This window comes from Xenopus laevis, chromosome 8S (assembly GCF_017654675.1).
Source record: "Xenopus laevis strain J_2021 chromosome 8S, Xenopus_laevis_v10.1, whole genome shotgun sequence".
Lineage (NCBI taxonomy): Eukaryota > Metazoa > Chordata > Amphibia > Anura > Pipidae > Xenopus > Xenopus laevis.
In genome coordinates, this window is record NC_054386.1 from 86,116,613 (window position 1) to 86,137,932 (window position 21,320).

The 21,320-nt window shown below is 42.1% G+C and overlaps 1 protein-coding gene across 1 annotated transcript; it reads right to left on the reverse strand.

Annotated features, from left to right (window-relative positions):
- Positions 1-5,177: 5,177 nt before the first annotated feature.
- On the reverse strand, positions 5,178-19,199 carry hnrnpl.S (heterogeneous nuclear ribonucleoprotein L S homeolog). Its single transcript, XM_018233358.2, has 13 exons — positions 19,044-19,199; positions 15,368-15,486; positions 14,996-15,236; positions 14,814-14,899; positions 13,993-14,089; positions 13,841-13,913; positions 12,073-12,144; positions 10,354-10,631; positions 10,137-10,258; positions 9,847-10,048; positions 7,966-8,023; positions 7,003-7,098; positions 5,178-5,387 (listed from the first exon to the last, which is right to left on the reverse strand). Exons 1-13 carry the CDS (start codon positions 19,155-19,157, stop codon positions 5,329-5,331), a joined length of 1,617 nt encoding a protein of 538 aa, XP_018088847.1. The 5' UTR covers positions 19,158-19,199; the 3' UTR covers positions 5,178-5,328.
- Positions 19,200-21,320: the final 2,121 nt, after the last annotated feature.

Here is a 21,320-nt window from a genome sequence, read left to right on the forward strand (position 1 = left end):
GTCTGATTTGTGATTGACTTACTTGTAAGGACTGGCCAGGCCCGGATTTATCGGGGTGGCATGCTGCCCAGCCGATCTATGGGGAGCACTGGGGACGCGCTGCTCCCCAGTGCTCCGGCGCTTGCACGCCAACGATCTTGCGCCTGCGTGTGATAGTGCGCGCGGGCGCCACCAAATCTGGCACTGGGACTGACTCTTGAGCACAAGCATATGTCTGCAATGCAATGCAGTGCCTAAGGTAAAAAGGCACACAGAATTTCATCACAGAAAAATAATAAGCGTAATAATTACTCATAAGTGACCTTTCAATTCGACAACAAATGAATTTTCAATAGATTCAACTTGCCGTGTATTGTAGGGGTTGGGCTGTAAAGCAAACAGTCTTATCGCCTTATCAGTAAGGAGTGACCAGGAAACCCCACAGTTTAAACACGACTATAATAAAGCCATTTGTGAGAGAGATGCTGGACTGTAGCCACGATATCTGGGCAACTTCATAATGATCCTTATTCTGCCTTGGCCTTGACCTGTCTTGCCTTCCCCTCCCCGTTCTGCTCCAGTCTTGCTTTAACCTTGCCTTGACCTTACCCTGTCTTGTCTGCCTTGCTATTCTAATTTCTGAATCTTGCTCTGCTCCTCGCTCCAATCCTGACCTTGCCTTGCACCTTGCCCTACCTTTCTTTCTTCTGTCTAAATCTTGTCTGCCTAGCCTGATCCTTATCTATCCAGATTCAATCCTCCTGCTATCCAGTGCTCCTGTTATCCAGTCTGTTCCCGATCTACACCTGCACCATCCTGTCCTATCCTTCCAGTCTGCTCCCAATCTACACTGGAACCGTCCTGTCCTATCCTTCCAGTCTGCTCCCAATCTACACTGGAACCGTCCTGTCCTATCCTTCCAGTCTGCTCCCAATCTACACTGGAACCATCCTGTCCTATCCTTCCACTCTGCTCCTAATCTACACCTGCACTGTCCTATCCTTCCAGTCTGCTCCCAATCTACACCTGCACTGTCCTATCCTTCTAGTCTGCTCCCAATCTACACCTGCACTGTCCTATCCTTCCAGTCTGTTCCGGATCTACGCCCGCTCCATCCTTGTTCCTGTCTAGTCTGCTCCTGTTCGGATTTTACGCCCTCATCACACTGTTCCTGTCTTTTCCTTGCCGTGTCCACTTATGCGCATACAGCTCCTGCCTCAAGGACTCACCCTTTCCTCATCTGCCTCCACAGTGCAACCTACCTAACCCTTAACACACATATGCTGAGTAGAGCAGGCAGAGTATGGCACACACAGACAGAGTAGAGCAGGCAAAGTATGGCACACACAGACAGAGTAGTGCAAAGTGGGGATGAACAGGACCACTCCGCTCTACTTTACTATGGACAGTGACAATAATGCTCCTACAGACTGTCTAAATTGTGTACAGGTGAACAATGTGGGCAGTGACAATCTGGGGCAGGCATGTCCAAAGTGCGGCCCAGGGGCCAATTGCGGCCCGTTTTCAAATTTACACCAGCCCTCAGCCTTTTCATGAAATTAATAATAATGAGGCCCCCCAGCACAGTGTGATCAAGAATATCATAGCAGTAATATTTGGGCACATTAGTGAAATGATCTGCCACTTGGTCTATACTGCTGCCTGTGTGCTGAAGGTGTTAGTAATAGACACATACTGGCACATAGAGACACGCTGTTTTCGCATACTTCTTTAGGGCGGAAGGTGTCAATAGACGTACTGATGTGCCAGTACCGTAAAATAAAGAAGTATGGCATCACTTCGTTCCAGTACGTGTCTATTGCTAACTTCTTCAGCAAACAAAGTCAATATTAGACCAAAGATATTTGCATCCACAATAATAGTCCATTATAAATCCTGTTAAGTCCTAATTCCATTGTGGATACTTTAGGATTTTCCCGTTGGATCAAGGACTGCATCTGTGTGGGTAATGTGATCCTCATCCTGATGACCTTCATAACCAGCAATTGTAGTGCGACTGTTGGCCCAAACGATTGGATCAGCCCCATGCTGCCCACCATTTGTTGGGCATATCCATGAAAGATCCACATGATTGGTGACCTCTCCAGTGGATATGGATCTTTATTATTATTAACATGTATTTATATAGCGCCACCATATTGCGTAGCACTATATACATGCATGAACACCTTAAGAGAAACTGTAACACCAAAAAAATGTGAGTATTTTAAAAGAATTAAAATATAGTGTATTGTTGCACTGTACTGACTCAAATTGTGTTTGCTTCAGAGACCTACAATAGTTTATATTAAGAAGCTGCTGTGTAGCCATGGGGGCAGCCATTCAAAGCTGAAAAAGGAGATAAAGCACAAGATACACAGCAGATAACAGGTAAGCTTTGCAGTATACACCGGGATTTTTCAGAATTTATGTTATTTACTGTGTATATTGAGTGGCTACTCCCAGGGCTACATAACAGCTTTTTTTTATATACGGTACTATAGTTGTGATTCTGAAGCAAACACCAATTTTACCAGTGCAGGGCAACAGTACATTGTCATTTCTTTAACACATTCACTTTTTTGGTGTTACTGTCCATACCTCCCAACTGTCCAGTTTTTAGAGGCAGGGTTGGACTGGGCCGGCGGGATGCAGGGAAAAAACCCGGTGGGCCCTGGCTCTTTTGGGCCCCGTAGACCCAGACCTGCTCCCTGCAATTCCCTCTCCTTGCCTCCCTGACGCAGTGACGATCGCATGAAAGATGTGCACATGCACGCGCTAGAGTGAGAGGTGTGCGCACGCTAGAGAAAGAGGTGCGCGAGTGCTAGAGAGAGAGGAGCGCACGGGAGGAGTGCAGACACTGAGAACTTCGAGACTGGGTGGCCCGGGGGATTGTGTGGGGGGCCCATTAGGCTTCAGGCCTGGTTTGTCCTGGACCCCCCAGTCCAACACTGTTTAGAGGGACAGTCCCTCTTTTGACAGCTCAACCCGCAGTCTCTCATTTGTACTGGAAAGTCCCGTTTTTCTCTGCACTGAACAGCCACATAAAAGAAACAAAGTTTCTAACTTAATTGGCTTTTGGCAGAGAACCCAGAACAGCCACAGCAGCAGCTAAGATACTTTTGTAACAATTTCTACTTAAGCAAATAAGTAATTGTAACAATATAAGATAACAGGTCCCTTGGGAAAAGTTAGACTCGCAGCTTAAAGGGCAATTCATCTTCATTAGCATAGCTGTAATAACTGAAAAAAACAGAAATATGTTCAGTGTCGGACTGGCCCGGCGGGACACCGGGAAAAAACCCGGTGGGCCCCGACCCTCGTGGGCCCCCGCCGGGCCAGACCCCCTCTACCAGTATAAAAATTTTGAAAAAAGTTTCCGGCGATGCGCATCGCAACGCCGTTTGCGCATGCGCACCGAGAAGCGCCGCACGCGCATGCGCATGGCGGCGTTCCAGCGGCGCATATGCACAGTTCGGCACGTCGCAGTAGGGGGCCGGGGGCCCTGGACCAGCAGTCCCGGTGGGCCCAGGGCCCCCCAGTCCGACCCTGAATATGTTTATATACTTTCATAACCTGCCAAATGTTGTAAAATGAACACGGTAATTAGGGGGTGTGGTCACAATAATGGGCGTGGTCAGGAAAAAATTTGCTTCGCTTGGCGCAACAACTTTGTCCCTTTTATTATTACCAAAATGTTGGGAGGTATGCTGTTCTGTTAAGGGAAGTTTGTTCACGAAACGCGTAAGGCTGTGGACACAATAAACTTCCCTTTGATATTTATGTGCCTGGTGGAAGATTGCCTTCATTGAGTGCCTGCTCCATAAAGTTTTGTACAACAACTTGTTTGTTTAGGATCGTTGCCTTGCTGCATGACCCACGGTCTCTTGAAATCTAGTTCACAGACTGATGTCTTGATGTTTTCCTTCAAAATTCTCTGATATAGTTCAAAATGCAGCAAAACAGGCCCAAATTTGAACACTCCCACCACCATGTTTCAGATAGGATAAAGTTCTTATGCTGGGATTCATGTTTCCCTCTTTCCAAATACAATGCTCCTCATTTAAGCCAAAAGCTTCATCTGTCCACAAAACATTGTTCAGTATCCTTGTTATGTCCACATGATCTTTAGCAAACTGTAGACAGTAAGCAATATTTTTGGGGAGAGCAGTGGCCTTCTCCTCGTTACCCTGCCATACACACCATTGCTGTTCAGTGTTCTCCTCATGAACTTCAACATCTGTCAATGTGAGACAGGCCTTCAGTTGCTTAGAAGTTCATTTGTAATCTCTCAGACGCTTTACAGTTGGAGTTATCTTTGATGGCCGACTACTTCTGGGTAGGGCAACAACGGTTGTGAATTTCCTCCATTTCTACACAATCTGTTGATGTGTGGAGACCAGAGATAGGCGAGTTTGAACCGTTTCGTCAAAAATTCGCCACCGGCATAATGACGCTGACATCCATTAAAGTCTACGGGCATCAATTTTTTTGAAACACAACTCCATACAAGTCTATAGTCATCATTCCCGCAGTGAAAAAAAATTCACCCATCCCTAGTGGAAACTGAACTCTTTAGAGAGTCTTGTAACCTTTTCCAGCTTTATGGGCATCAACTCTTTCTAAGGTCCTCAGACACCAGTTTTGTTCTAGCCACGATACGCATCCACATTGTGTTGTATTTGTGATCAGGCTTTGCTGGATCCCCGTACTTTAAATAAAACCGGGTCTCTCACTCCTGATAACTGAAAACACCAGATGTGATCTGATATTTTACCTTTAAATTAAGGATTCACTTACTTTTGCCACACACAGATACGTCATTGTCTCTATTTTTATTACCCAATAAGTACATGACCAAATAGAATCATTTGTTTCACTAGGTTTTCTTAATCTGCTTTTCAAACAAGGCCTAAAAGTAGATGACCAACATTCATAAAAATATATATTAAAGGGTTCACAAGCTTTCAAGCACTACTGTATATACAGATACGTCACACTGGTTTTAATGAAGTAGGTTTGGCTACCCCCCGCCAAGTATTCCTTGCAGTTAAAAGCAGGTAGGTCAAAACGATTATCGTCCATTTTGTGTGCCATCTCAGCGTTTTATTAAGAAGTGTGATGCAGGGAAGGCTCCTTAAATGCCATTCGTTTTTTTTCCCTTGCTAAATTTGTTCTTTAGGAGCAACACAAAGCAATGTTTTCAAATGTTTTTATTGATATGTGCAAGCACATTATCATAGCAAAAAAAATAAAATAAAAAAACACAAATATTTCTGAACATAAAAACTAGCTCCACGAGGAACCCAACTGATACTGGACATCAATCCGGAATTTTGGTAGGTCTTGTTAGGAGGCATGCTGAGCAGTGGAGAAACACAATTTTAGGGTGTAAGGGTAAGGACCATCTGCAAGAGAAAAAAATAAATATTTGATTAAAAACTTTTTTTTTTTAACCAACACTTATATTAATCTTAAAAAAAAAGTCTCAAGCAGACAGCTAATTTTTATGACTTTACAAAGCTATAACATTTCTGACACTCCTTGTGGAGGTTGTGTAGAAGATGCTTCAGCAAGTTCGATTGTGGCTTAAAGCCTAAACAACGTAACATATAAAATAAGTATGCAGAAACAATGAACAGTTCAGTGTAAAAATAAAAACTGGGTAAACAGATTGAAAAATAAAAAGTTTCTAATATAGGTAGCCAAAAATGTAATGTATAAAGGCTGGAGTGATGCTATTTTTGTTATTCTGCACAGCCTAGTTACCCAGTTTGTATTTTTAGTTTACAAAAAGCTCATGAACCAAAACTGGCCACATACAGGGAAAGCATCGAGATTACTAATGGTCCAACACAGATTTGGATACATGGCTAGCCAAACTGCCCATCTGATGAGTTGAGCCAATTGACTAAAGGTGGCCATACATGGAGAGATCTGCTAGTTTGGCGATGTCGCCAAACGAGCAGATCTCTCCCCGATATGCCCACCTTGAGGTGGGCAATATCGGGCTGATCCGATCGTGGGCCCTAGGGCCCAACGATCGGATCCTAATGAATAGTAATGGGCGGTCAGATCGCGGAACCACATCAACGAATAGATGCGGCCGCGATCCGACGGGATTTTTCGTCCCATCCGATCGAGATCTGGCCAACTTTCGGCCAGATCTCGATCGGGGAAGCCCCATACACGGGCCAATAAGCTGCCGACACGGTCTGTCGGCAGCTTTTATCGGCCCGTGTATGGCCACCTTAATGTCAGACATATGGGCCTGTGCAGACTAGAACTGCAGAAGACTACCAGAGCTTAAAGGAGAAGGAAGGCCACCAAGACAGTTTATTGGCAATCGATTAGCCACAACAGTGCAAACTAGAACGCACTTTTATTCTTTAGACACTTTTCCATAGTGAACCGCTCTAGACACTGTCCCTGTTTGTTTAGGATCACAGCTGCCATATTAGCTTGCTGTGACATCACTTCCTGCCTGATGCTCTCCCTGCTCACGCATAGCTCTGGGCTCAGTTTACAGCAGCGAAGGGACGAGGGAGAGGAGCAAACTGAGCATGCTCAAGCCCTGGAGGTTAAAGCTGAAAACATGAAGTCTGATACAGAAGCCCATGTGTACACAATAGAAGGAAAGAAATGTTTCTTTTTCTCTCAAGAGCAGCATTACTTTGTGGGTTTACTGGTGTATTTATATAGACCTTTCTGATAAAGCTTACTTCATTGTAGCCTTTCCTTCTCCTTTAAATTAAGTCAGTGTAATTTAGCTTTGGACAATCTCAAAACATTTTGTTATGAAAAACGATATATTTAAAGCCTGCTTTTGTGGTCAATCACTATATGCAAAAGGCTGATCATGAATTAGGACCTTTGATTTGTTTCTCAAGCCACAGAGTACTGGGAATAGCCATAACTAAATTTAGTGACATTATAACAGTCACAATGCTCTCTAACAAGAAAGAGATCAGATCACTCGTGTAAGTTTGGGGCTTGATGACGTTTAGCAGGTGTTTTACTCACTTGGATTTTTCATCTGGTAATGATTCATGAAGCCGAGAGTCTCCAGCGCTTCACTCTTAGAATCCCATTCCAGCAGTCCAGAAGAACTTCGCTCACCTGCAAGAAACACATTTTAGAGCAAATTTTAGGCCAGTGCTTTCAAACTGTGGGGTAAAGACCAGCCTGAATCTTGGTTAAACTTGCAGCTAAAGTGCAGCTAAAAAGTCAGTTAGGGTGGGGGCCTATGCATTTGCTTTCTTAGACATTATTGAGACTACAAGTAAATGACATGGAAAATACACTTCTTCCCTAGATTAGCAGAAGTAATTAGGTTACCATCTAGTTACAAAATAGTCCAGGAAGGGGTTCAACAGGTCACAACAGCTTTGTGTAAGTGTTGCAGACTTTAAAGTTTATATTTAAAGGAAAAGTAATCCCTAAAACTGAATATGGCTAAAAATGCTAGTTTCTATACTGAATTTATTTCACCAGCCTAAAGTTTCAGCTTGTCGATAGCAGCAATGATCCAGGACTTCAAACTTGTCACAGGGGGTCACCATCTTGGAAAGTGTGTGACATTCACATGCTCAGTGGGCTCTGAGCAGCTGTTGAGAAGCTAAGCTTAGGGGTTGTAGCAAATTATTGAGCAGAAAAGTAAGTTTATCTAGAATACAAGATGATGCTACAGGGCTGATTATTCAATTCTGATGCCAATTGCACTGGTTTCTGTGCTGCCATGTAGTAATTATCTGTATTAATTATTAAGTCTTATATTGTGACATTTCTATTCTATGTGTACTGTATATTGTGAGTGAGTCCCTAAGCTCAGTAAGTGACAGCAGCACAGAGCTTGTGCAGTAATTCAACAGAAAATAAGATGGGGAGCTACTGGGGCATCTTTGGAGACACAGATCTTTACTGCAAAGGGGTTCCTTGGGCAGGTACAGAAGTCTAATTCTTTAGTTATGCTTTAGTTAAACTTACTCTTTCCAGAGAAAATTTTGATTGAATCCGGTTTCTTAACACCCAGTTCATCACACATCTAGAGAAAGAAGACATAGTTAAGGACAAATAAATACTAAGCCTATTATTCATAAAATAACTTGTACTCGATCCTTACCAAGCCTCATAAATCTATATTGGTGCCAATAGAGCAAGTTACACACATACCCCTTGTACAGAAATCTCTGGATGATAACCATTATGGATTTATTTATCTAGCATTAAGGTTTTTTTCAAATCATTTAAATGAAATGTGTAAAGAACTACATTGCAGGCAGGTTTGTAAATATGTTGAATGACCAACGTTTTATGCCAACTTGTTTAAGAACCTACTAGGAATAATTCACTTTTGGATCTTGTAATAACTTATAATGCTGAATTTATCTCTAGCATTTGTGTGGGTGAGCATTTAGGGAATAGTGATCATAACATGGTCTCCTTTCAGATTCTGTTGCAGAGGCAATTCTATAAGGGAGTAAATAAAACAAAATTTTAGACATGCAAACTGTACCAGTATAAGGGCATCTCTGAAACATTAAATGGGAAATGCTTTTCACAGGGTTAAACACGGAACAAAAATGGAAGTCTTTAAAATGCTGCTTAATTAATATTGTCAGTATATTCCCCTTGTAAGCAAGGAACGTCGTTGCAAAGCAAAACCTTTTTGGTTCAATAGAATTATTGGTGTTGAAGTGGGTTAGACTAGACGTGTGTTTGGTAGGCAAATCACGGTGTGCATAGCATGTTTGTATAAATAGTAACATGTTTTCTCATCTTTTTAAAAATGCAACAATATGTTGATATGCTGTGCATAATGTCAATGAGCAGATGTTGTAAAAATAAAAACTCAAAGTTAAATAAAGAGTTACAAAAAAAAAATAAAAAAAAAAAAATAGACATGCGTCTAAGGCTTTCAAGTTAACTGGGACAGCTGAAACATCAGACAAGCTAAAATCGATATGGACAATGGTATTGCAGCAAGCAGTACAAAGAATCCAAAATTAAGCAGGAAGGGGTGGGACACTTAATATCAGAGGGGGTCAGCTGGTTGAGAACAGAAAAAAAGCCAAGATTATAAACTGTTATTTTTTCATCTGTCTACACCAGTTAAAGGAGAAGGAAAGCTACGGAGGCATTTTATTGCCAATAGATTAGCTGCATCAGTGCAAGCTAGAATGCTATATTTATTCTGTAGAATGTTTTACCATACCTGAGTAAAATGCTCTAGAAACTCTCTGTTTGTTTAGGATAGGAGCTGCAGTATAAATGTGGTGTGACATCACTTCCTGCCCGAGTCTCTTCCTGCTCTGGGCTCAGATTACAGTAGAGAAGGGAGGGGGGGGGAGAGGAGCAAACTGAGCATGCTCTTGCCCAGGGCAATGAGGTTTAAGATGAAAACATGAAGTCTAATACAGAAGCCCATGAGTACACAATAGAAGGAAAGAAATGTGCTGTTTCTTTTGACAGGGGACTCAGAGCAGCACTACTTTGGGGGTTTACTGGTGTATTTAGATGGACCTTTCTGATAAGGCTTACTTAGTTTTAACCTTTCCTTCTCCTTTAATGAAGGTTTCGTTCTTAATAGTACTAATTCTAGTTATACAACGAATAATGCACGGTTCATACACGAGGACATTCAAGTGACTAGAACATGTTAGGATAAACAAAGGTGTGTAGGTATGGAGGGGAGTATGTATGGATGCTGGGTTTCATTTGGAGGGGTTGATCTTTATGGGTCTTTTTTCAACCGGATTATGTAACTATGTATGTAAAGGATTACATTTCAGCAGAAAAGCTTTATAAGTGCCTTGCTAATAGAACTAGTGACTATTGCAATCTACGGGTCTTACTTATATTGCTCACCTCAATAAAGTTCTCCTCTGTCACCTCAGCGGGGGCATTGAAGAAGTGAAGAACACTGCTGGGCTGTTGGATTCTGTTCTTTGCAGCCTGCTCTGGGGATGTAAACCTGTTGTTACGGGACCCACTGAAGACTTTAAAACTGCAGGAGCCATCTTCCAAGCCATAGGACTGCCCAGGCACAATAGACTGTTGCTTTGAAACACTGAGAAAAGAAAGGATAGATGAACACTCAAAGGGGCATGCGCGAATATACAATGACTTATGGCAAAAGCATCTAATGTTACACTTACCAGACGCTTAGTTTTTGACCAAACATAAAGTTGTTGTTTAGGTGTGTAATAGCACGGTCCACAGCATATCCATCAGCCATCTCTACCATAGCGGCTCCAGGTTTACTCTTCATGAATTTTACCTGGCAACAATACATATTAGGCTATAACAATGATGTCCAGATTCGCTGTGACTTCTTTATCAAAAGGCCGTTTTAAAATCAGTTTCATTTCTCACCTTCTCCAAATTTCCATACAGGCAGAAGACATTAAAGACTCTATCACAGTTCATCTTTGAGGGGTCCAACCCATATACCATCAGTACTGGACTGTCTGCATGTGGGCCATATTCTGGTGGCGGAGGTGGAGGATGCCCATATTGTGGAGCATAACGGGATGGGCCCCTACGCGGAGCACCAACAGGAGGGGGGCCCATTCTACGACTTTCATAGTGTGGGGGCGGGGGGCCATATGCTTCCTCATGGTAGTGACCATGATAACCTGTATGAGGACCTCCTGGGGAAAAACATTTTTTTTTTAATGTAGCTGCATACTTAAATCTCAACTTTAACCTATTGCTGCCACAAAGATCATACCCCTCCTTAAGAAATAAAGTGTATATATATTCTATACAACCAAAATAGTCCCTAGTCTGCTATTCAAAATGAAAACTGCACTTTAGTAGACAGGTTGATGTAGAAAATGATATGACACCAAATTGATCACTTTTCACTGAAAGGGCTGCCTTTGTAAATAATTATTACTTGAAGTTCCTAAACCTGACAAATCTTCTCAACCAGTCATTAATCAAGTAAAGGGAACTTTAATTACACTATATAAATTATTTGAATCTTGTTTCCCTTCAGTCTGAGAACTCATAATTATAACAAGCAGGCAGCAGCCATTTTGTGGACACTGTTATTAAGACAAGTCTTGTATCACCTCAGAATGTTGTTTGTGCACCAGAATGGGGGACCGGATGTCCATCCCCATGCCCTGGCTACACAATTAAACGTTGAAGAGAACGGGAGAATGTGAGGAGAGCAGTGACATCTAGGAAGTGCTGAATGGAAAGTGAAAGTAATTGTCTGCCCCGCCTCTACGCCTAAGACAGAGGGGCAAGCAATATTTGATTGACAGCTGAGATTTTTAAATAAGCTAACAAAAGCTAGGAATACTTTAATAAAAAAATAGAAATTGGATTTCAGGTTTAATTTCAAAAGGACAAAAGTCACTGTTTTATGAACCCTTAAGTTCAAATGAGTGCTGGTTCACAGGATTCCTGCTTCTTGGTATATATTTCAAGTCATAATTCCCATTAGTTTGTGTGACCAAGACTGCTACAATCAAACCTTTGCAATAGAAGCTAGCTGCTTGCTTTGTGCAAAATTGAAGTTAAAGGGAAACCATCGCAAACATTACATTTATATAGGCTTAACTTTCTACATACAATTACAAATTCTGTACCTTTTCTGAAATAATCAAGTTTATCTTCACTATTCCGCTCTCGGCATCCATTTCTTTAGTCTGTCTTTATGCAGGAGTTGGGTGCCATTGACAGTTAGATCCAATATATCATATAGGGGGGCTCCTTTTGCCTAGAAGATGTATTAGAGCTCATTCTATTAAAATCACCAGAAATCCCGTCTCTCTACATGCAGAATTTGTGTAAAAGGCAGCTATTTTGTTAGGTTTTGTTTGTACTGGAATCAGTTATTTGAGTGAGCTCTAATACATCTGCTAGGAAAGGAAGCCCCCCTATAAGATATATTGGATCATTCATCCGACACCCAACTCCTGAATCAAGACAGAACGGGGAGAAAGATGCTGAAAGAGGAATAGTGAATATAAACTTGATTATGTCAGACACAATGCAGAATTTTTAATTGATTGTATTTAGAAACGTTCTTATTTCAGTATGAGGAAGCTTATATTATATGTGACTGCATCATCTTACCATACTCAGCAGGGTGGTCTCCTAACAGTGGTGGGTTCCTCTGCCGTTTGTTTGGGTTACCAGCAGCATCGCCTATAGAGTCATAAAATAATTAAATAAAGACCCCCCCAGAACAAGTTTAGGAAAGAAGTATCCCTTATAAACCAAAGAGGACTCCGCTTTAATTTTAGAAATTGGGAGCTACTTCCCCAGACTAAATAGGGATTTCATACAGACTTATAGCCATAGAGCAAATAAAAGTAAATCTCAGATTCAAGCTAATTAAGATCCCCGAAGCAAACTTTGATTTTGCAGTTTGCAGGAAGGTTGCAATCAATTTAAGTTAGGAAAAAACGGACAGATAAACAATTCCCAAGCAAGAAAGTCGACTATTACCCTCAACAGCAAAAGCAGATGACTAAGCCATTTACCAAGACAAAGCATAAATACAGAAATTTGGGTTACAGAATAATTGATCACAAAGATTGAGAAAAAGTTACTTACAGACGCTGTCCCACTGTGACAACAACATATCTGTTATTTTCTTACCATTGGATACCTCATGTGTGCGTAAGCAGAGCTCTGAAAGGTGCCGCCCCGCCATACACACGCAGCGACCCTGCATCACATGGTTGTAGTCATGAGTGACACGGAAGGGCAAAAACAACAACAAATGGCATTCTTAAAAAGGCTCACGTATTGCTAACGTGTCTTTCCGTGTTCTGTGTGCTCCATGTGAATGTTTTTCGCTTGTAGTGTGCCTCCTGTCGGGTGCTGCTAGCTGGTGTCTGCCCCACGCACACTGAAGGGAGTGGGGAACAAAGTGGCACATCCTGAGTCTTGAAAGGGGAGTGAGATATGTTCAGCTCTTCTTGAGGATGGTGAGAAAAGACTGTCTGTTCTGTGGGTGTTTGGAGACTTTCATGGTGTTTATGCTGTAGCATGTTCCGCCCAGTCATGAGCCACTTCTGTGCCTGTTACATTACTGTGTTCCTATGGCATGTAGCGCTCACATTCTGTGACATGGATGAGCTCCCTTTTCTGTTACATGTTTGCTGTAAATGCGGAGGGCAGTCTCTGTACTTGTAAGATGTCTGCTGTGGCGTGTTTGGAACGGTCTTTGTACCTGTAACATGACTGCAGTAGCGTGTTGGAAGCCCCGTTTCAGCGAGTTTCTTGGTCATGTGATGTTCTCCATGTATGACCTCTGCAGATGGTCTGGTATTTCTGCGATGAGTGTTCTTCATGGGCAAAAGGAACTAATGTCTCACTACACTGTGTGTTACTAAAGCAATGTGCAGACAAAGGCCTGTCAGTTCTGGACCCCAGGAGGGAGCAGGGAAGTGTCCCTTAATTGGGAAGCGCCTGAAAACCAGACAGCCACCTCTGGGGTCAGTTTGAGAAACCACCTTCATTCTCAGGCAGCACTGAGCCAGCCCCTGCACATAGAAACTAGTATGTACCTTGGAAAAGAAATGTGTTAGGCGTAGTCATGTAATGCCAACCACTTGCTGGAGTTGGGGGGCAGATGTTCTGAGCATCTGCAAAAATGCACGAGAACTAGTATATCCAAATGGGCAAAGCCACAAAAGGCTTATATATAGACCAAGAAAGCCCCCCAAAAATTTTTGGTGTAAGCATTTAATATTGAAATAGATTTGAGAGCCAATACAATGATTAGCAGACAAGGTGATGGCATTACAGAGTGTGAAGTGACACTTGTGCATTTTAGCAGACTAAACTGACAGGGAATGTATGAAGAGTAAATGTACAGAAGCAAGAAAATTACCTTGTCCGCTCAGGGCCGGATTTGTGTAATCCCACGTGTCCTGGTCATTTTTGAAGACATTCAGTCGAGAAGGCTGAGAAGATAAAGTAGTATTGAGACAAGGTCGCTTTGCCTCTACATTCCATAACAGAAACAGTTTAATTGTCAATTACCTTGGCATACTCGATCTTCAGTGTGCAACATCCAGAATAAATGTCAGCCCCATTGAGAGAAGCCTTGGCACGCTGAGCACTTTGCACAGAGTCAAATGTTAGACATGTTAAGGAATCCATAGCAACCATTGCACAGTCTTAAAGGAAGACTTTATCCCCAAAATGAGTATTTAAGCAACAGTTAAGCAACAGTTACTATCATATTAAGTGACATATTAAAGAATCTAACCACACTGGTGGTTAGAATATATTCTGGTGGTTAGTAAATATTGCTCTTTTACATCTACATCGTGCCTTTAACCACCATTTCGTGATGGTCTGTGTGCTGCCTCAGAGATCACCTGACCAGAAATACTGCAGCTCTAACTGTAACAGGAAGAAGTGTGGAAGCAAAAGACAGAACTCTGTCTGTTAATTGGCTGGTGTAACATGTATAGTTTGTGTTCTTTTAACCAAAAAAAAAAAATCCCAACACAGTTTAAACTTTTAATTTGCAAAGCTTTTTAGAATTACTTCGAAGCGCAGACGATCCATCGTGCTGTGCTCGATTTCTCCTCTCTGGCTATCTCCTTTAGAAGACAGGGAGGAGAAATTGAGCGCTGCACGATGGATCGTCGCCGTTTCAGAAGAGGAGCGCATGCAGAGAATCAGTAAGTAATTTCTTAATAAAAGCTTTGCGAATTAAAAGTTTAAAACTGTGTTGGTGGGTTTTTTTTTTCTGTTAAAAAAACTAATTAAAAAAAAAAAAAATTACTGTTACTGGTCGTTTAAACAGAAATCATGAGGTAGAAATGCATAACTGGCATTAGTAAAAAGGATATTCCACCATGGCCTGGACGCCATTCTTTCTGAAAATAACAATCCGCTGGACAGGTCCACATGGATTACAGATGGTATACAGCACATCCTGCAAAGCAGATTTGAACGTTAAAAAAACTGAAGCAAATGCTGTAGATAAACAGCTAAAGAATTAACAAGAAAAAAGAAAAAAAAGAAAGCTTACCGTAGTTATGGAATAGATAGGATTCAGGATAGTAAAGAGCAAAACATTATTGACCCCCCGGGAATCATCGGCTGCATCCGTGGGACGGGAGATCTTTTGGCTAGTTGAATAATTTACAAATGCTGGATGCCCTGCAACATAGATCTGGTTGTCTGCTGCATAGTTTACAGCGCTGCACGCACCAAGAATATCCTCAAATTCAACCAGAGCCTGTCTCTTCTTAGGCATTACCACGACATAACTGAAAATACAACAATAAAGCCAAATTTAACATTTCATTAGAAAATATACTAACAGACAACTGTAATATTGCAACAGGCATAAGGAGATTGTAAAACACTGGAATGCTGCCACATAAAAATAGAATTATACCTGATCGTTCCAAATTCCTGCAAAGCCTCTGCAAGGTCTGGCTCCACAACCCCATCAATAAGCCCCCTCACATGGACCACCGGGGAGGCCGCGGGCTTGTGAGGGTCATCGTATCCTTCCTGGAATGAAATATAAAGTCAGGAGAGGCAATACAATTATGCTGGCATTAAACCATAGAATATTAATGCAGTGAAGACTAGAGCAAAAATAATAATACAGAGGAGAATTTAATGTTCTTATTGGACAGAGGGGAAAAAAATAATCGTTATTGAGGAAAGACAGCTCTGTTACCATTAGTGCAGGCATTCTGAATTTCATCATCTAGGCGCCATCTCTTTACTTAAAGGGGTTGCTCACCTTCCAAACACTTTTTTTTTTTAAATCCGTTGTTTTTAGATTGTTCCCCAGAAATAAAGACTTATTTTCAATTACTTTTCATTATTTATTTGTTACTGTTTTCCAAAATCTAAGATTAAAGTTGAATGTCCCTGTCTCTGGTGTTTGAGTCTGGCAGCTCAGTAATTCAGGCGCAGACTCTGAACTGTTACAATTTTGCAACATTGAGTTGATCCATTTCTCAGCAGCATCTCTGGAATATCAGCAACTATTGTATCAATTCTAACAGCTGCCTGTAATGAAACCCAGAGATTCTGCTCAGCAGGGACAAAGATAAGAAATGTATCAACTTTGAACAGTTTACAGGGTCGGCGACCCCTTCTCCCAGAGATGCTTCAGAAGGTGAATCATGACACTTTAAACTTAAATATTAAAAAAAACGGCGACACATAGAAAATAAGTCTTTGGAAAGTCGTTATTTCAGGTGGTCTATCTGAAAACAACTAGTTTGAAGGTGAACCACCCCTTTAAATTAAAGGAACCGTGACATCAAAAAATTAAAGTGTTTTAAAAGTAATACAAATATAATGCAGTGTTGCCCTGCACTGGTAAAACTGTTGTGTTTGCTTCAGAAACACTACTATTGTTTATATAAATAAGCTGCTGTGTAGCAATGGGGGCAGCCATTCAAAGGAGAAAAGGCTCAGGTTATACAGCAGATAAGCTCTATAGAACATAATGTTATCTGTTATCCACTATTTAACCTGTGCCATATAGACTTTTTTCAATTTCCGCCATTGCTACAGAGCAGCTTGTTTATATGAACTATAGTAGACTTTCTAAAGCAAACACATCAGTTTTACCAGTGCAGGGCAACACTACATGGTATTTTCATTACCTTAAAGGAGAATTCAACCCCTTAATAAAAAAACGCACCCATGAATCCAATCAGCCTGTGTGCAGTCACACACAGGCGGAGAGGTCAGCCCAAATATGTAGCCTGGAAACAGCCGATGACAACAGCCTGTGTGTCCATAGCCTAAGGCAGTGATCCCCAACCAGTAGCTCGCGAGCAACATGTTACTCTCCATCCCCTTGGATGTTGCTCCCAGTGGCCTCAAAGCAGGTGCTTATTTTTGAATTCCAGGCTTGGAGGGAAGTTTTAGTTGCATAAAAACCAGTTGTACTGCCAAACAGAGCCTCAATGTAGGTTGACAATCCCCATAGGGGCTACTAAATGGCCAAACAAAGCCCCTATTTGGCACCCCAAGAACATTTTTCATGCTTGTGTTGCTCCCCAACTCCTTTTACTTCTGAATGTTGCTCACGGGTTCAAAAGGTTGGGGATCCCTGGCCTAAGGGCTTATAAACAGAAAAATGGGTTTCCCTCAGGTTTAGGAACCTGTGATTTTGTACTTTATGTACAGTATGAATGCACTTTGTTATACTGCTATTTGTAATTACACTTACCACCTAAAGGGATACTGTCATGGGAATTTTTTTTTTTTTTTTAACGCATCAGTTAATAGTGCCTCTCCAGCAGAATTCTGCACTGAAATCCATTTCTCAAAAGAGCAAACTGATTATTTTTATATTTAATTTTGAAATCTGACATGGGGCTAGACATACCGTCAGTCTCCCTGCTGCCCCCAGTCATGTGACTTGTGCTCTGATAGACTTCAGTCACTCTCCACTGCGAGTTGGAATGATATCGACCCCTCCCTTCCAACCTCCCCCCCCCCCAGCAGCCTAACAATAGAACAATGGGAAGGTAACCAGATAGCAGCTCCCTAACACAAGATAACAGCTGCCTGGTAGATCTAAGAACAACACAATAGTAAAATCCACGTCCCACTGCAACACATTCAGATACATTGAGTAGGAGAAACAACAGCCTGACAGAAAGCAGTTCCATCCTAAGGGCAGGAGCACATAGGCAGACTGGGAGATTTAGTCGGCTGGTGACTAATCGCCTCTTCTTCGGGGCGACAACCCCCCCGAACTGCCTTCCGCCTGCTAAAATGAAAAATTGCCTGCGCCAATGCACTCGCGGAGCTTTGATTTCCGAAGTGAAGTTTCCTCGTGAGGCAACTTCAGAAATCGAATTGCTGCCATTGCGCTGGCGGTTTCTCATTATAGCAGGCGGAAGGCAGTTCGGGGAGACTGTTGCCCCACCGAAGAGGGGATTAGTCGACTAAATCTCCCCGTGTGTCCATGCCCTAAAGTGCTGGCTCTTTCTGAAAGCACATGACCAGGCAAAATGACCTGAGATGCACCTACACACCAATATTGCAACTAAAAAAAAAAAAAATACACTTATTGGTTCAGGAACGACTATGCAGTGTAAACGGTGTAATGTAGAAATAAAAACTACATCATAAAAATCATGCAGTATTACAAAGTGCATTCATACTGTACATAAACTACAAAATCACAGGTTCCTAAACCTGAGGGAAACCCATTTTTCTGTTTATAAGCCCTTAGGCTATGGACACACATTCTTCACCCGTCAGAGATCGGTCAATCGGACAGGTTTGATTTTGTCCCGACCGTCCTGCCGGAGCCCGTTGCGCTCTCATCGCAATCCGATCATTCGGCCATAGGGCCGAACGTTCATATTATCCACAATATAGCCATGCCCGTTAGTGGCATATCGGGGAAAGATTGGCTCGTTTGGCGATGTTGCCAAATGAGCGGATCTTTGCGTCTATGGCCACCTTAAGTCCACACTGGGTGTTTTGGGGAGATTTGGTTGCCTGGCGACTAATCGTCTCATCTTTCTGGCGACCAATCTCCCCAAACGCCTTCCCTGACTCTGTCTTGGCTTAAAATGGAAAAAACGCCGGCCCTAATCTCACGCGGCGGTTTGTTTTTCGAAGTAGCCCGAAGTCGTCTCACCAGGAAACTTCGGGCGACCTCGGAAAACGAATTGCCGCGTGTGATTAGCGCCTGCGGTTTTTCGACCAAGACCAAGATTTCCCATTTAAATAACAGCTGTTCCATTGTGTGTGTAAAATGAGCAGGGAGCCAGCAATGGGGTGAGGCATTAGCATGTGAATAAAGGCAAAGTTAATCAGGAATTGCAGCAGGACTGGGAATATCACAGAACAAACAGTTCCTATTGCAGGGAAAACAGATGGGGGAGATGAAGAAGCAGTAGCTTCAGTTAAAGTGAATCTGTGCAGCTCGGGAATCTAGAACAGAAATTGCTGAGTGTCGCCTCCAGCTCCAAACGCCGCCACTAACAATCGTCTATGGGCCTCTGGCAGCTCATTGATCGCTAGGCGCACAATAACTATGGATTTGAGCAAATCGCTGGCGTCTATATAGTAACTCCTACCACTGCAGCCGCCACGTTGTCCTCAGATCCGTCAGTCTTTTGTCTCTTCGGAGCACGGCCACCCTCGTTCCCGTAATATGTTGGCCTTCCTCCTACAGCCGCAGCTGCCGCCATCTTCAGAGATCCGCCGGGACTGAACTCAACGTAACATGGCGCTGGGGCAAAACCAATAAAGCCACGCCTACTTATGAGCTCCTGATAGGCCACTGTGAATGCCACGCTTAGCGCTCATTCGCTTCCCAAGACGCCATTTTAGATTTTTGGAGTTTCATTGGCTAGGAATGAGCAATCTCTTTATAATTCACGAATGTGGGCCTTGCCCTGCTATGGTCACGCCTCCATATTGTGTTACCACTGGATATTGGGAAAGCCTGCTGTTCCATTTTATGTGGAGAATTAGGAGATTGTAATGGCTCCTAGTCAGTCAAAGGCGTGCAAGTGTACAAAGAATGACTCTGAAACATTGATTTTTACATACCCTAAATTTTTAGTTACACGTTTTAGCTATGGTTTCACCTATATATTATTCACAATATACTTCTCTGATTTTAAAGGAAAACTATACCCCCCCAAACAATGTGGGTCTCTATAAAAAGATATTGCATAAAACAGCTCATATGTAAAACCCTGCTTCATGTAAATAAACCATTTTCATAATAATATACTTTTCTAGTAGTATGTGCCATTGGGTAATCATAAATAGAAAATTGCCATTTTATACAAATGGGCCGCCCCCTGGGATCATATGATTCACGGTGCACACAAACATACCAAACAAACCATACATGTTAGGTCACATGAGCCAATTAACAGACAGAAGAAGAGTTCTGTCTTTTGCTTCAACACTTCCTGTTACAGTTACAGCTGCAGTATTTCTGGTCAGCTGATCTCTGAGGCAGCACACAGACCATCACGAAATGGTGGTTCAAGACAAGAGATGTAAAAGGGCAATATTTAAATATACATTCCAGTTTGGTAAGATTTTTTAATATGCCACTTAATATGATATAAGATATCTGTTGCTTAAGTGTTCATTTTGGGGGTATAGTTTTCCTTACATTTCCCCATGTTTTACACATTTTTCCTGGTTCCCTGAAAAATGTAAAATAGTCCTTTTAGTATTAAAAATGATTAAGATAATACTGTTAAGCTGCTGCCAGACCGAGTCGGCAACTTATCGACCCTCGTGTAGGGCCCTTACGACGGGCTTCCCCGATCGATATCTGATTAATCAGGCAGGATTAAAAATCCCGTCGGCCGCATCTATCCGATCATTGGGCCCTAGGGCTCATGATCAGATCAGCCCGATATCTAGGGTTGCCATCTGGCTGGTATTTTACCGGCCTGGTAAAAATGAAGGCTGATCCCAATGTCATCCATAGGGAAAAAAGATAAATATATAGGAAGGCCAATATTTTTTACCAGAAAAGGTAGCAACCCTACCGATATCGCCCACCTCAGTGTGGGAATATTGGAGAGAGATCCACTCGTTTTGCGAAATCGGCGAACAAGCGGATCTCTACGTGTATTTTAATTGTAAAAATAAAACATTATAACGCTATGGGATCTTTGAATTCCTATACTGGAGCATAAAGGAGCTGTGCAGAGAAGGGGAAGAACACTATTGGACACTACATGCAATAGGTAAAACTACCATTTTGTAAGTAGGCACTTTAGCCAAAGTTGGTGGAGGCTTTTGAAACAAAGCTTATTTGCACAAGTTTGGAGGAGTAACAGGCTCTTTAAAAGGGAACTCACATGAGAGGCATTTCTCTTTTCCAACACATGGTGCTATTTGAATAACTACACCATAGGCGCTGATACGTTCCTTTTGAGATTTTTTCATGTTCAGCTGAGAGACTGGAAAGGATCGGCAGGAGTGAACAAATCGAATGGACTTATTTTTTCTTATGTTTTTTATCTATTTAGTGTTCTGTCAAAGACAGCCTGGTTAATTACCCTCCTTCATCCAATTTGGATGACCTCATGAAGTTAGCCATCTAAATTGATAAGAGCCTTGAAGTTTCCTCTTGTAGCGATTTTGGGAGACTGGAGTGACACATGGGTTTTACCACCATTATTGCCTATGGGAAAGCTTTTTACTGGAGAGTGCATGCGATTAGTTGCCCAGAGAAGCAGCGATTTATCACTAGTGATTAATCTCCTGGTGTGTCACTGCCCTCATGGGCCACTAAGGGGCCAATCCAAAAGATGGCAACCCTAGCCCTGAGTGGTGTCAGTAAAGGACACTGACTGACTATATGTTTATATACATTG

Coding starts and splice junctions, on each gene's coding strand:
- hnrnpl.S (XM_018233358.2), bottom strand. CDS start 19,157: ATGGCGGCAGCTGCGGCTGTAGGAGGAAGGCCAACATATTACGGGAAC. Junction 14,900..14,995: donor CTATCTATTCCATAACTACG/GTAAGCTTTCTT, acceptor TCTGCTTTGCAG/GATGTGCTGTATACCATCTG. Junction 12,145..13,840: donor TCCGGCCCTGAGCGGACAAG/GTAATTTTCTTG, acceptor ATGACTCTATAG/GCGATGCTGCTGGTAACCCA.